At 37.5% G+C, this 16,147-nt stretch overlaps 1 protein-coding gene across 3 annotated transcripts in view; it reads left to right on the forward strand.

Annotated features, from left to right (window-relative positions):
* LOC148376646 (protein APCDD1) overlaps positions 1-16,147 on the forward strand; it is a 37,140-nt gene that overhangs the window by 2,323 nt on the left and 18,670 nt on the right. For 2 of the 3 annotated variants that reach the window (XM_088349678.1, XM_088349687.1), the window contains 2 exons: positions 6,967-7,417; positions 14,059-14,160. In XM_088349678.1, coding sequence (XP_088205804.1) covers positions 14,121-14,160 — 40 coding nt within the window. In that variant the 5' untranslated portion in view covers positions 6,967-7,417; positions 14,059-14,120. The remainder of the gene's footprint in view (positions 1-6,966; positions 7,418-14,058; positions 14,161-16,147) is intronic. The other variant, XM_088349695.1, reaches the window with a different exon arrangement.

The following is a 16,147-nucleotide window of genomic DNA, read 5'->3' on the forward strand; positions in this document are numbered from 1 at the left end:
TTTTAATATTTCTGCAATTTTGTTGGATATCTGTGGTGTTTTTGTGGTTTAATTTTGTAGGTTTTCTGCAGTAGTATTGTTGTAGTTTTCCCACAGTAGTGTTTCCTTAGTATTTCTGTAGTATATTTGCAGGTTTTCCATTGTAGAATTTTGTTGTATATCTGTAGTATTTTTTTAGTAATGCTGTAGTTTTATTTTGTAGTTCTTTTGATGTATAAGTTGTATTTTTTTGTATTTCTGCAGTCAGATTTTTGTTGGATATCTAGTATTTTTGTGGTTTTATTTTGTAGTATTTCCGTAGCAGTCTTTCTGTATCATATCTGTAGTATTTTTGAAGTATTACTGTAGTTATATTTTTCAGTATTTCTATTGTAGTACATATGTAGTTATGTTTCTTTTATTTCTGTAGTGGTGTTTTTGTATTATAGTATTACTCTAGTAGTTTTTGTAGTATTTCTCTAGAAGTATTTTAAGTATTTCCAAAGTAGTACTTTGGTAGTATTTCTGTAGCATTTCTGGGATAATATCTATGTAGTAGTGTTTTTACATTATAGTACTACTGTAGTATTATTTTTGTAGAATTTTTTTTTTTCTTTTCAGAACTATAGCAAAATAATATGAGGTCCCCCTTTCTAAGCATTCATTTTGATATTCAGTTTTGTATTCATTTTGTAGTATTTTTGTTGTAGACTAAGGGGTCGGGAGGCTTTGTGAGCCAAGGAGCCATAAAAGCAAAAATATTCTGATGTTTTTTTCGAGAGTCACACCACATAGGTGACATTTGATGGTTTGATAAAATCTATAAAATAATAATAATGCCAGAGCCAATTTCCTTTATCAATTAAAACATACCACTTAAAATTTGCCTCTCTCCCGCAGTTACTTAAGAGTGGTGAGTCTCGTTTTAACCGCCATTTTCTCCTAAATAATGGTTTCAAAACAAGGTGCAAGCAAAGGTCTTCTGCAAAAATGTCACAAAATACTGCAAACGTAGATACCGACGTATTTACCTTCAGCGCAGACGGTACTGGGCAAAAGTGTGGGCGTCCTGTCCTGTGTTTAACTCCGCCCATTCCTACCGTTCACCCAATCAAATTGCTATATTGCTTTCGGTGCTTTGCTAGAGCTTTTGGGTACAAGGTTTGTTGTCTGGGTTTTCATCATAAAGGGTCTCATTAATGTACATGGACTGCTTATTGTGCTTCCATAGAAAGGATTACTTAGCAGTTTACAGCCAAAACAGGGTTGTTGGTGTGACACTTTGACCGTAAACTGAAGTTAAAATGGTGTCCTTTATACAGTATACTGTACCCAACACACTACCTCATCCATCATTTCGCATGTTGAATAAATCTAAAATAATTGTACTAGTTCTCTTTTATCTTAGAGCTTTACAAATTGTTGGGAATTAATATCAAATTGTACCGTTTACCAAATTGTTCGAATTAGTTATCTACTCCATTGACCAAACACACCCGACATTCACCCAACAATTTAGGCGCGCTCGTTTCTTGAGGGAAAAGATGAACAAGAAAGCCGACATTTTCACACTGGGGCAGATTTAATTTCATCAACAATTTAACTAAGTGTACTCCATTGAAAACAGCCGAATTAGTGACGTTGGCATCTCTGTGAAGCCTTTTTCTCAAGTCCTTTAGCTCTCTCCTATTGGCCATCTTCTCCCCACATAATGGCGTGCCGACTCCTCCCATGGGCGTGCCAAGGTAGCCCCCCTGGGCTTCACCATCTCGTCGAAGAGCGTCGCAATGTCTTGGATACTCAAAACAACACAGAGCGTTTCTCTGTCATCAGGGCCTTTCTCCGTCTGGATGTGCTGATTATCTAATCAGTCTTACGTCCCGTTCCCGCCGTTCCTGTAAACAACATTTTCCACCAGAGTGCCCTGACCTCGCACCAAAGCCCAGCCAGTGAATATCTTTTGCATTAAATGTAATTTGTATTCGATCGTATAAAATCTTTTATAGTCAAATGTATAAAATCCTTCAGTACCCATGAAAAGAGTTATAGGTTCCCTAACTCTGTTGTAGACAAAAAAAATGGACAACGGGGACAAAGAAGGCACCAGGAGAAACCTGATTGTATCAGTAGCACTTTTTTTACTATTTTCATGATATAATGATACCAGTTTTGTTTGGAAGGCCGGATTCAAGAGCCTCCTGGGTCGCATGCGGCCTGCGGGCCGTTATTTGCCCACCCCTGTATCAACTATCAAACTGTCCCTCAAGTTCGATGTTTTTAGTCAAGCTGGGACACGTAGGGGGGCCGCCCGGCCATTACATTAGGAATAAATGAAAGCCATGCGGGTCTGCTGGGGGGCCACATCAGGGGTGTTACCAGAGGGGGGCAGGTGTGGGCACACTGCCCACCCACAGATACGCTGTGCCCACCCAAAAAACAGTGGATGGAGGGAAAATGAAACAAAAGAGAAAAATAAAAGGGAAAAAAGCGTAAAAAATGAATAAAAGGTTAAGGAAGAAAGAAACAAGAGAAGAAAAAAGGAAAAAAGAAAAAGGGAAAAAGACTGATTTTTGGGGGGGGTCCCTTCCTCATTATATTACCAATCATAATTTAATAGTATGCACTAAATGTATTTTTGTACTAAAAAAAATCTCTTATTCTAATGAATAATGGTAGCTCTTATTTTTTCACTCTACAGTGCACTTTGAACTCATTTAAACTTCAAATTCCCTGCTATTTTGCTATTTCTTCCACTTAAAAATCATGGAGGGGTCTGACATTTTCATCATGTGCAATGTGAGAGGGATAAACTAAAAAGAAAAATCCAGAAGTCACGATGAATGATGAGTTTCGTCATTTAGGTTTAAAAACCTCAACTGGTTAACTCCAAGTAAATACAGTAGAGGTGTCAAACTCATTTTTCTCTCTCCTTTTTTTCCCCGCATCTTTTCCCTATTTCTCTTTCTCCATGTTACTATCTCTCTCTTTCTCCATCTAGTTATCATTTTTCTGTCTATTTCTCCTTCCCTCTCAAATTCTGCCTCTTTCTCATCCCTTCTTTTTTCTCACATTTCTTTCTCATGCTCACTTTTCTTCTCTTCTCTCGCTTTTGCTCTTTCTCCCTCTCCCTCTTTATACCCTTATTTCTCTATTTCTTTCTCTTTTTGTCTCTTTCTCTCTCCTTTTTTCTCCTTTCTCTCTCTCTAGTGTGCTCTCCATTTCTCTCACTATCTCCCTCTTTCTGTCTATCTTACTTGGTCTCCTTTGTTTTCTCTCTCTCTCTTGCTCTCTCACTCTTTCTCTTTCTTTCCTTCTCTCTCTCTTTCTCGCTCTCTGTTTCTCTTTCTTTCCTTCTCTCTCTCTCTCTCTGTTTCCCTCTTTCCTTCTCTCTTTCTCTCTCTCTCTGATTCTCTCTTTCCTTCTCTCTCTCTTTCTCTCTCTCTCTGATTCTCTTTCTTTCCTTGTCTCTCTGTTTCTCTTTCTTTCCCTTTCTTTCCCTTTCTCTCTCTCTCTCTCTCTCTCTCTCTCTCTCTCTCTCTATCTATCTATCTATCTATCTATCTATCTATCTATCTATCTATCTATCTATCTATCTATCTATCTATCTATCTATCTATCTATCTATCTATCTATCTATCTATCTATCTATCTATCTATCTATCTATCTATCTATCTATCTATCTATCTATCTATCTATCTATCTATCTATCTATCTATCTATCTATCTATCTATCTATCTATCTATCTATCTATCTATCTATCTATCTATCTATCTATCTATCTATCTATCTATCTATCTATCTATCTATCTATCTATCTATCTATCTATCTATCTATCTATCTATCTATCTATCTATCTATCTATCTATCTATCTATCTATCTATCTATCTATCTATCTATCTATCTATCTATCTATCTATCTATCTATCTATCTATCTATCTATCTATCTATCTATCTATCTATCTATCTATCTATCTATCTATCTATCTATCTATCTATCTATCTATCTATCTATCTATCTATCTATCTATCTATCTATCTATCTATCTATCTATCTATCTATCTATCTATCTATCTATCTATCTATCTATCTATCTATCTATCTATCTATCTATCTATCTATCTATCTATCTATCTATCTATCTATCTATCTATCTATCTATCTATCTATCTATCTATCTATCTATCTATCTATCTATCTATCTATCTATCTATCTATCTATCTATCTATCTATCTATCTATCTATCTATCTATCTATCTATCTATCTATCTATCTATCTATCTATCTATCTATCTATATATATATATATATATATATATATATATATATATTTCTCTCTCTTAAACCTACTAGATAGATTTTTAATATGGATTCCTAGTGTGTTTTATTTTGACAACAGTGAAATATTTTTAACACAACTTTTTTTGTGAAGGGGCTCAATTTTGGCCCACGCTAGCGGCCCCCCAACTCGAGTGCTCCAGGGTAACATTAGGAGTAGAAAATCTCAATTGTTCCATGTTTATTAAAAACATGGCCGTTCGGTTCACTTAATCCTCGCTGTGGTCTTAAACTGTCCCCCTAAAGTGTCATCAGAGACCAGTGGGAGAATCCGAGTGTCTTTGATGTTTACCAAATGGCGCAAACCGCGGGAAATATTTCTGCAAATCCCCCGGATGATTTGTTTACCCAGCCACATGTGAGCGATTCCAAACATTTGCAAAAGAAAACTGGCTAATTGAAAAAAAAAAAAAGGACAAAGGTTCACATCTGTGAGGATCGCGCCTTTATGTGTAGGCCAACAGTGTCTTTGTTATTTCGAGAAGTGAAGCGTGTTTTTGAAACAAACGGTGTTTAGGGAGTGAAGTGGCATGCAAAATACGCTTTAGATTTGTTTGGATGGCCCCGAGATTTTGTACGAGGGCCCAGGGACTCTTAACCCCTGACAGAGGGTTTGAAGTTAGCAGCTAGCGTAAACATATTTGACTTTTGATTCTACTTGTTGACGATCGTCCGTTCGGAAAAATAAGCATATAATGAAATTTGGGGTTTGAAATAAAATAAAACTTCTTGAGACTCAAGAGATAAAATTGTTATTTTTTTGTTTTTGTTTTGAATGTACCGTATTTTCCGCACTATAAGGCGCACCTAAAAGCCTTTATTTTTTTCAAAAGCTGACCATGCGCCTTATAATACAGTGCGGGGGTTTTGGGGTTTTAGGGGTTATTTAGCTTGTTCATAAATCATTATCCATTATCCGTTATCGGTCAGTTCATAATACGCTACAAAGCCTAGGAGCCGGGACACTTACTCTCAGCCAAAAGGCCAAGCTAAGGTCCTAGTCCTAAAGCCTTGCTGCGATCATTGCGAATGCGCCGTTCCCGGAGGTACTGCAATACCGGGCCGTTGCGTGGAGTGGACAGAGCAAGCTCCTATGCCATCTCGCCTTATTTATGGAACAAAATTAATTCGCAAAGTCTTGCAACTAATGCCGCAGCCGCCGACTAGATTTTCCCCCGAACGCCAAGTAGTCCGCGGTGTATGCTGGGATTTATTTACCGGCGTTTCACTGGCTAACCAATGTGTCAATCATCATTTGAATGGATCACTATTGGCTAAAGTTATTCAGAGGTCAAGGGGGGATCCTTTTTATCATTTACAGGCTACCATTGGCTTAAACGGCAAAACAAAGCCTGCAATTGGCCGAAAAAAGATGAATGCACGTGGCTGACGACATACAGAAAGCATTTTTTTCTATTCTGTATTTGTAAATATTTTATTCTCCTGGATTTACTACCCTCACGGATATAAGAGGACATTGGCTGCACATTATTATGAACACAACGACTTTGGTGAGCTACTCCGGGTTTTATATTGTCCCTGTATCTTGTTTTAGACTGAACTCGATGTTTCTGTGATAAGCGGTGCAGATAATGGATGGAATGGAGTGTCTATTTTTAAATTTAACTCAATTCCAAGTGTTTATTGTCATATGCACAGTTAAGTTGCGAGCGAAAAAGAAAATAGAAATTAATGAATGGTTGGCATTTCTTGAATCCCAAGACTTTAACCTTCCGAATGATGGAACGATGCATTTGAGTGACATCGTACGGACACCGCATCCGCACGTGTCCACGACACGTATTTGCTTCTTTGCAAGCTTTGGGAATGTTAAGGGGGTAATCAGTTGGACTGAATCATCTGACTGTTTTGTCGAGGTTCCCATTGTAGCGCCTTATAATCCGGTGCGTCTTATGTATGTCAAAAATAGGACCAAAAACTATTTTTTTCGGGGTGCGCCCTATAACCCGGTGCGCCTTATAGTGCGGAAAATACGTTTTTTTTTTTTGATATCATTAAAAACAACCATGAAAATAATATTTAAACAAATAAAGATAAATTATCATTAATTATTGTATATTATTCTTGGTGAAAAGTAAAAACAAAAACAAAAAAACAATAAATAATTAATACACACTGTTTTTTATTATCACGATAAAACATGTTTGTAAAAATATTATTTTCAAGCTAAAAAAACGATGTAAAATTTAAATTTCATTAAAAAAGATTCTTGAAATTTCAGGTGGGAATTAAATCTAAAAGGCACGAGGGAGCAAGTTCAGTTGTAAATAAAAAGAAATAATTTAAAAATATTTATTTTTTCATCAAATACAAGAATAAAATCATAAGTTAAAGCAAAAAAAAACTATTTTTCTTTTCATAATATAAAACTAACAATAATAATTGGGTTTTTTTAGGAGCAAAATTTGTCATTTTAAGAGCTATAATTGATTTCTTTTTCAGTCGTTTGATTTAACAAGAGAAAACCCATCACATGCTTATTACGCGGTTCTCCAAATCAAAGTCAAATTAGCAGCTTTTGAATTCAACAGCAGTTAACTTCTTATTACGCCGGCATGACTAAATGGGAGCCAGCTCCGTTGATGTCAATTTTTAGGACTCTAAAGCTCTCTTTCTCTTTGCAGGACGGCCTCTTATGGGAAAAAAATGCACTGGCAGCTTTGCTCAACGATTTGTTTTGGAGATCCAAGTTGGCGTTTGTGGTCTTTCCAAGCCCTGAGCCGGAATTTTTATTTGAATTCTTAAAAAAATGTTGATGCAGAGCGACAGTGTTGGTATTAACACATTCAGGATTTTCTTGGCAAGACACAGAGGAAGACAATCTGCTATCACGCAATTGGGACAACAGACGCTGCCCTACTTACGAACGAGATGATGAACTTTGACGTTTTTATTGTTTAATATCTTCTGCATCCATTCAATATGGTTGGTATGAAGTGTAAAGAAGAGGCGAGCTGTTGCATTTGAAATGAAAGTGGAATAAGAAAGCTTGATGCGGTTGAGAAAATGATTGGATCGCTTTTTTTCTGCCACGGAGGAGGAAGTCTCCGAACTCTTGAAACTCATCTTCCAAAAGTAAGTTAAACTTAACTTTATTTATCTTTATGGAGTATATAATTTCATGAAATGTTTATTTTTTTAGTACAAAACAATACAGTTTACTAAACCCCAATAAGCAGGTAGGTGCCTTGCATGGCTTACTCCCTATTGGTGTGTGAGTGTGTGTGTGTGAATGGGTAAGTGTGAAGCACATTGTAAAGCGCTTTGGGAGGTCTTCATTGACTTGAAAAGCGCTATATAAATGCAGAACATTTACCATTTATACAAGCCTTAAACATACAAATTATAGCACTGAAGCAACTTACGAACATGTTCAACTTACGAATGAAGGTCAGCGTCTGTGAACCTAAATAAGAAAAATAACCCTTAATCAGTGTCTGACATAACGTCTGCCCGTCAACTTACAAAACGTCTCCGCCCGGGTTGCCGACAAAATAAAAAAAATAAAAAAAATTCATTTGCAAATAAAACGTTTTTTCCGAATTCTAAATCTTTGTCCGGTTTGGAAATTTCGGAATTTCGGTTCGTTTGGCAATTTTCATACTCGGCAGCCAATCAGAAGCCTGTATCGAATAACTTTGTGCTTCCGGACTTTCCCGAGCGTCATAAGGTCGTGCATTTGCATATCATTTTCCAAAGTAGACGCACAGAGAACATAAGAAAAAATGGATAAGTGGTTAGGAATTCAGCCAAAACCTCAGCCCCAGAAGATTCAAAAGAAGCTAACAAAATTGATGACGTTACAAAACGTAAACGTATATCAAAAGCATCGTGGAAAGAGGCGTTTACGCGGCTTGTAGCAAACGACGCAGCGCAAACATTGCATGAATGAAAATAAATCAATACAGGTACATACTGATGGCAGATGGAAAACATGGAATAAATGTTATAAGTAGATTTATAATAAACTTAATTTGAAAGTGTTGTTCTGTTATAGATTCTGATTATCAATCCTTAATACTTTGCAACAATTTTTGCGATTAGTTGTCTTATTGCGTTTCAAGTTGTGAAAAATGGGGCATGAGTTTCAGACACTGCCTTAATATAAGGAACATTTTCATATTTTTCATAGTGCAAACGCAAATAAAAAAATTGAATAACCAATTTTCAAATTCATTTATTTAAAATGTTAATGATGTTTAAAAAAAAAAAAAAACAATCCTGATTAACCCTATTCTTATTTAGATTGGGCAATTTCAGAGACTATTTTCCTTGAGGCATTGGGCGTCACCCTACATTTTTTTCAAATTTATATTTAACAAGGACATTATTTTTTTTTTCTCGATTCTGTGCTGGAAAAACAAACCAGTGACTAGAGAGCGAAACGAATCTCGTTGTTTTTTTTCCACGAGGGCTTCCCAAAGCAGACGCAGCGATGCCGCAAGTGTGCAGGGGTCAACACACAAGAACAAGACTCTTACTCTGGTCCCGCCGTGAAAGCCCCTTCCGGCCTCCTCACGAATCCCATCGGGGTGTTTGTCCCCATCCTTTTTTTTCCCGGGGATCTAAAAGAGAAGAAACTAGAGGGGGGGGACGGAATCACTGTGCCGGAGTAGCGATTCCGGATTAGAGGAGAAAGAGCCGGGAATTTACGGCCGAGCGCCTTGCGGTTCCGAAGAATACAAATTCATTAGGTCCTTTCTGATGCCCGGACCGCTTCAAAGGATTCGTCATTAAGTTAGGAAGATTAGAAGATTAGCACGGAAGTTTTAGTTTTGTTTTGTTTTCAAAACCGGTGACATGGAAGTATTGTGGAAAGGGAAGGAGGGGGATACGTGGCAAGAATCAAGAAGACAGTGTCGGAATTTTAAGCTTAGGTTTAGGTTCAAGTCGGTTAGTGGTCTGTAATTGGTTAGGGTTTCCAAGTTTTTCACAAAGAGTCTTCAAGGGCTGCACAGACCACAGACTATTGCAAACTACAGACTATTATGACACCATCCCCTGATCTAAAACCTACATGAGGGCAAGGAAAAACCCAAAAACCTTCACATGAGAAAATGAAGAAACCTTGAGAAGGGAAAGTCTCAAAGGGCTGCATAGACCACAGAGTATTATGACACCATCCCCTGATCTAAAACCTACATGCGGGCAAGGAAAAACTCAAAAACCTCAACATGAAGAAACCTTGTTAAGTCTTGGTTAAGACTATTATGACACTATCCCTTGATCTAAAACCTACATGAGGGCAAGAAAAAATTCAAAAACCTCAATATGAGGAAAATGAAGAAACCTTGAGAAGGGACAGTCTCAAAGGGCCGCCCAAACCACATAGTATTGCAAACTACAGAGTATTATGACACCCATCCCCTGATCTAAAACCTACATGCAGGCAAGGTAAAACTCAAAAACCTCAACATGAAGAAACCTTGTAAAGTCTTGGTTATTTGTATAGCCCTTCATCACAAGAAGTCTCAAAGAGCTGCACTTACCACAGACTATTACAGACCGCAGACTATTATGACATGGGGAGGCAGGGATCCCAGTTCAAATCCCGGCTCGTCCGTGTTACATGTCGAAGTATCCTTGGGTAAGACACTGAACCCCTAATACCCCCAATAAGCAGGTTAGCGTCTTACATGGCTGCAATACAAGGCCGCTATTGGGAAATGTGGAGCACATTGTTAAGCGCTTTGGGAAGTCTTGACTTGAAAAGCGCTATATAAATGCAGATCATTTCATTTCATTAATAATAATAATAATAATAATTTCCTTGTATTGTCATTCTGTGTAACAATGTACACAGAACGAAATGTCGATTGCACCTGACCCGTTGTAGCGAGCCGATGCAGCCGCAGCCAACAGAGGGCGCCGCCGACCACTTTTTAAGTCTTAGGAATGACTCGGCCGGGGCGCGAACCACCGACCTCCCAGTCTCAAAGCGGGCGCCTTACCATCTAGGCTACTGAGCTGGTCCACCATCCCCTGATTTAAAACCTACATGAGGGCAAGGAAAAACTCAAAAACCTCAACATGAGGAAAATAAGGAAACCTTGAGAAGGGACAGTCTCAAAGGGCAGCACAGACCACATAGTATTGCAAACTACAGAGTATTATGACACCATCCCCTGATCTAAAACCCACATGCGGGCAAGGAAAAACTCAAAAACCTTAACATGAAGAAACCTTGTAAAGTCTTGGTTATTTATATAGCCCTTCATCACAAGAAGTCTCAAAGGGATGCACATACCACAGACTATTACAGACTGCAGACTATAATGACACCATCCCCTGATTTAAAACCTACATGAGGGCAAGGAAAAACTCAAAAACCTTCACATGAGGAAAATGAAAAAACCTTGAGAAGGGACTGCACATGAGGTCATCCCCTTTCCAGGATGACCAGGCGGCAATAGTTTTTACATTAACAGACAAAAAAAATATATTAAAAGATTAAATGAAATTAAATGATCTGCATTTATATAGCGCTTTTCAAGTCAATGACTTCCCAGAGCGCTTTACAATGTGCTCCACATTTCCCAATAGCGGCCTTGTATTGCAGCCATGTAAGACGCTAACCTGCTTATTGGGGGTATTAGGGGTTCAGTGTCTTACCCAAGGACACTTCGACATGTAACACGGACAAGCCGCGATTCAAACTGGGATCCCTTGATCCCAAGACGAGCGCTCTACCTCCTGAGCTACTGCCGATAAAATAATTAAAGTGTCATTTAAAATAAAAAATAAAAATGATGACCAGGTTGCAATGGGTGTGAAGTCCATTTTAAAATGTACTCATTACAGAAACATCAGTCTGAAACAAGTTGCCCCAAAACTCTAAAGCCGGCATAGCTCACCAAAACCGTGCTTTGATAGCCAGCTGATGATATAATTTTACGCAAACATGATCTCGTACATTCACGACAGTCCATAGAATCCAACCGTGTAAAATATTTACTTCAAAGCACACGATAATTCCGACAGATAAAAAAAATATATTTTACATGGAAGTTCAATAAACAATGTATGTTTACTGTTGAGACACTTTATGTTGAAAACCCACAGAACAAAACTGTAAACGCCCCCAAAATGCCAGCAAAGCACGCAAAGCAGTTTGATTGGGTGAGTGGTAAGAGTGGGCTGAGCTATGCACACAGCATATACACTACCTTCTCTCTGACCAGCGCCATCTGTGCTGAAGGTAAATACGTCTACCCTTCCTGTTTGCAGAATTTTGTGACATTTTCAATAAGAACTTTGCTCGCACCTTGTTTTCGAAACCATTACTTAGGAAAACAATGACAGTCAAATAGACTTTGAGTAACTGCAGCAGGGAGACAAATTTTAAGTGGTATATTTATATAGATATGGGACACAGACTGTGGCATTATTATTTCACAGATTTAATCAAATCATCAAACATCACACAGTGAATTAAAATGCGCTGAAAAATTAGCATTTGTCAGGAAAGCGGGTTTTAACTGTTATGATTAATTTTGTCTAAAATATATATAGTGTGGCTCTCTCAATGAAAAATCTAAATATTTTCCTTTCATTGCTCTTGGGCTTTAGAATTTTAAACTTTTGGAAGGTTTCCAAATGGTTTTGATTTATCGATTAAGGGTTGGTAATTTGGGTTTGGGTTTTAAAATATAATTTGGGTTTCAAATTAGAGTTTTTAAGTTAAATGATGAAGTCGGGTTTTAAAACTTGTTAGTGTGCTCCATTCACAACTCTTAGCTTTGATTTCAAACGGTTTTAATGCGTCAGTTCAGGGTTTCAAAATAGGGTATGGGTTTTAAACTACTTTTTGGGTTCAATTTGAAAAGAAAGATATTAAAAGTCTGTATGTGAGCTCTTTCAGAGGATTTTAAATGGATTCAATGTGTTAATTTAGGGATACAGATTTGGGTCATGGCCTCAAAATAAGGTTTGGGTTTTAAGGAGATTTTTTTTGTCTTTTGGAAAATTTTGTCATTAAGCTGTTTTGACAATTACTTTTAGGGTTTCAAAATTTGGATGGATTTCAAATGGTTATTTTTAGTATTTCATACTTTTGCCAGAATTTCAAATGGTTTCAATGGGTTTTTAAGAGATGTTCTATTTAAAGTAGGGTTTTAGTGTGTAAGTGTGCCCTTTTGACAACACTAAGTTTTAGGGTTTCAAGTGTTAGGAGGATTTTAGATGGTTTCGATGTGGCAATTTTGTCTTGCAAATTTGAGTTTGGTTTTAAAAATACTATTTGGATTTCAAAGGAGAGTTTTTGAGTAAAATTATGAAGTAGGCTTATAAAACTTATTAGCCTGCTCTTTTAAAAACACTTAGTTTTAGGGTTTCAAGTTTTAGAAGGATTTCAAATGGTTTCAATGTGACAATTATACATATAAATTTGGGTTATGGCTTCAAAATAAGGTTTGGGTTTTTAAGAGAACTTGTTGGTCTATTTAAAGTAGGGGTTGAGTGTGCCTTTTTGACAACACTTAGTTTTAAGGTTTCAAGTCTTAGGAGGATTTCAAATGGTTTTGATGTGGCAGATTAGGGTTGCAAATTTGGGTTTTAAAATACCATTTGGGTTTCAAAGTAGAGTTTTTAAGTTAAATGATAAGGTCAGGTTTTAAAATTTGTTCGTGTGCTCTGTTCACAACTCTTAGCTATGATTTCAAATGGTTTTAATGTGTCGGTTAAGGGTTTTAAAATATGGTTTGGGTTTTAAACTAGTTCTTTGGTTCAATTTGAAAATAAATATATTAAAAGCCTCTGTTTGCTTTTTGGGAGGATTTGAAATGGTTTCAGTAAGCCGATTTAGGGTTGCTAATTTGGGTTTGGGTTTTAAAATACCATTTGGGTTTCAAAGAGTTTTTAAGTTAAATGATAAGGTCGGGTTTTAAAACTTGTTAGTGTGCTCTGTTCACAACTCTTAGCTATGATTTGAAATGGTTTTAATGTGTCGGTTAAGGGTTTCAAAATATGGTTTGGGTTTTAAAGTACTTTTTTGGTTCAATTTGAAAAGAAAGATATTCAATTTGACAACACTTACCTTTAGGATTTCATAGTTTTGGGAGGATTTCAAATGATTTCAATGTGTCAATTTAGGGTTATGTGTTCAAAATAAGGTTTTAAAGGGATTTTCTTCCCTACTTGAAAGTAGGGTTGCGAAAGTCTGTTATCGTGCTCTTTTGAGAACACTTTTAGGGTTTCAAATATTGTGAGAATTTCACATGGTTTCAATGCGTCAAACTTGGGTTATGAATTTGGATCAGGGTTTCAAAAAACACTTTGGGTTATAAAGTAGAGGTTTTAAATTAAAATGAATTCAGCATCGTGGGATGTACTCATCGACAATGGACTTACTGTCCCTTCTTACAAACCCACAGAATTTTAACACTTTGCAATCGTGTTTCCCGTATCATTTTGAGGTCGACTTACCCTTTCATACCGAGAGGAGGCCCACAACAGAGTCAACCTCCGAGAGTAGTCGTCAGCATCAAAGTTGGCATTTTCACGTGCAGGGAAACACCCACAAGCTTCCCACGCCTACCAGGAATGCAGGCAGGGCTGCCGCTTTGCTCTCTCTCCTTCAGAGTTTGCTCGGCTTCAGCATGCTCTCTCATATTACTTTCTCTCCCAAAGGAGCAACCGTGTCACTTGCATCCTCTTCACTCTCGGGATAATAATGTGATTATTACTTTTATTTATTTTTTCCTATTTTTGACCTGAAGGGACAGACCTTGTGAAAAGTAACTCATCGAGAGAAGGACAAGTTGAAGCTTCAGCTCTCAGAATGGACCTGGTTTTAATGCTGATGATTTCCTTCTGCTTAGGTAAAGTAAGAGAATTAAAATATATGAATGTACGCTCATGCTAAATGCGCAGTTGCATGTGCACACGCTAAGCGCACGTTAGATACTACTTCTGTTTAACAGCTATATGTCCCTGCAGCCTATCCATTATCCATCTATTATCTGCACCACTTATCCTCAGTAGGGTCGCGGGGGTGCTGGAGCCCATTCCTGCTATCCAGTGGGCAGGGGACACCCTGAACTGGGACAAAAAAACTCACTCACTCATCACTCACTCACACCTAGGGACAATTAACCTGACATGAATGTTTTTGGGAATGTGGGAGGAAACCAGAGTGCTTGGGGGAAACCCATGCAAGCACAAGGAGAACATGCAAACTCCTCATGGAGAGGCCGTGGTAGCTGGACTTAAACTCTGAACCTCCGCTCTGTGGGGCTCCACGGTTCCCACCCGGCCGCTGTGCCGCTATATTGTTATTTTCCATCCTTCCAGTATCTGCACCGCTTATCCTCAGTAGGGTCGCGGGGGTGCTGGAGCCCATTCCAGCTGTCTTCGGGCAGTGGGCTGGGGACACCCTCAACTGGTTGCCAGCCAGTCACAGGGCACACAGGGACAGACAATTCGCTCATTCATTTACACCTAGGGACAATTTTGTACCGGCCAATTAACCTGACATGCATGCTTTTGGAATGTGGGAGGAAACCGGAGTGCCCGGAGGAAACCCACACAAGCACGGGAAGAACATGCAAACTCCACACTGGAGGTTTGATCTCAGAACTGTGCCGCACACACGCTAACTACTGCGCCGCCGTGCTGCCCCCCTCCAGCCTAATGATTACCTATTTATCCGTGTATAACACACACTCATATATAACGTGCACACCTCATTTTTTTATACAAAAATCGGTATAAAATTTTGTTGCACTATTTCTCAGCTCAAACTAATCATTGCAATAGACAAATGTTGAATACGTGTGGCCATCATAAACAACGTACACTATGAACAAAATATCAAATCTGTATTAATGTAGCTTCTAATATCCTTAAAAGTCCAATTCACTATCGGATACACCCGAAAATTGGACGCCTTTTACGTTTTGCTACTCTAACATTTGTCTCTGATACTGTGAATAGGATATGGATGTATAGAAAATTTGCTCAAATGTAATGGCTTTTCACATGATTTCTCATGCGTATCGCCGGTGGATTAGTGGCTACGCTCTCACCACCACGACCCTGGTTCGTTTCCCGTTGCGTCCAATGTGAATTCAATGATTCCAACTGATCAATCACTGTACATATATGGTAATATAACTATAAAGCCTTGTAGATAACATGCACCCAAAGTTCTTTTTCAGGTTAAAAAAAAGCATTTTATACTGAATAAATATGGTATCTAAATAATAAATTACTTAAATTACATATAACTGTAGTACAACACAGTAGAATAACCAGTGTTAATTTAACACTCCGTGAAAAAAAGACTATAATCGCTGAGGTGTTTTTAAATGTTTACTCTTCAAGTATTTAATTAATACTGTTACTGAGTACCCTAAGCAGTATTGAATTAACACTCATAGAGGAATCATTTAACACTACCTCATTGAACATCTGGTCCTTTTCCACAGGGTGTTAAATTAACACTGGTAATTCACTGTGTAACAAATATTCAATTGCCCTACTAATTAAGACATCTAATTCAATATCTGCTGTATTTATATAAATGTATTTTATTTTTTTTAAACCTAAATAACCTAAAAAAATGGTCCTTTCAGGACTGATTTACCCTTATTTTTAAATGTTCATTATATCTTCTTTTATTTTGAAAGAGCGGATATACACTGTATCTTTCCTCTGCAAAAAAATGTGCAGATATTTATAAAGAATTACTTTTAAATCACAATATCATATTTTCTTTAATATTCAGTATTCATTCATTTATTCTTATTCCTCAAATTTCTAGTTCCTGAATGTTTAATAGCCACTAGAGGGCAGATGATAAGGTTA

Source organism: Urocampus carinirostris, chromosome 1, assembly GCF_059441175.1.
Source record: "Urocampus carinirostris isolate Australia breed hairy pipefish chromosome 1, RoL_Ucar_1.0, whole genome shotgun sequence".
In the NCBI taxonomy this organism is placed as follows: domain Eukaryota; kingdom Metazoa; phylum Chordata; class Actinopteri; order Syngnathiformes; family Syngnathidae; genus Urocampus; species Urocampus carinirostris.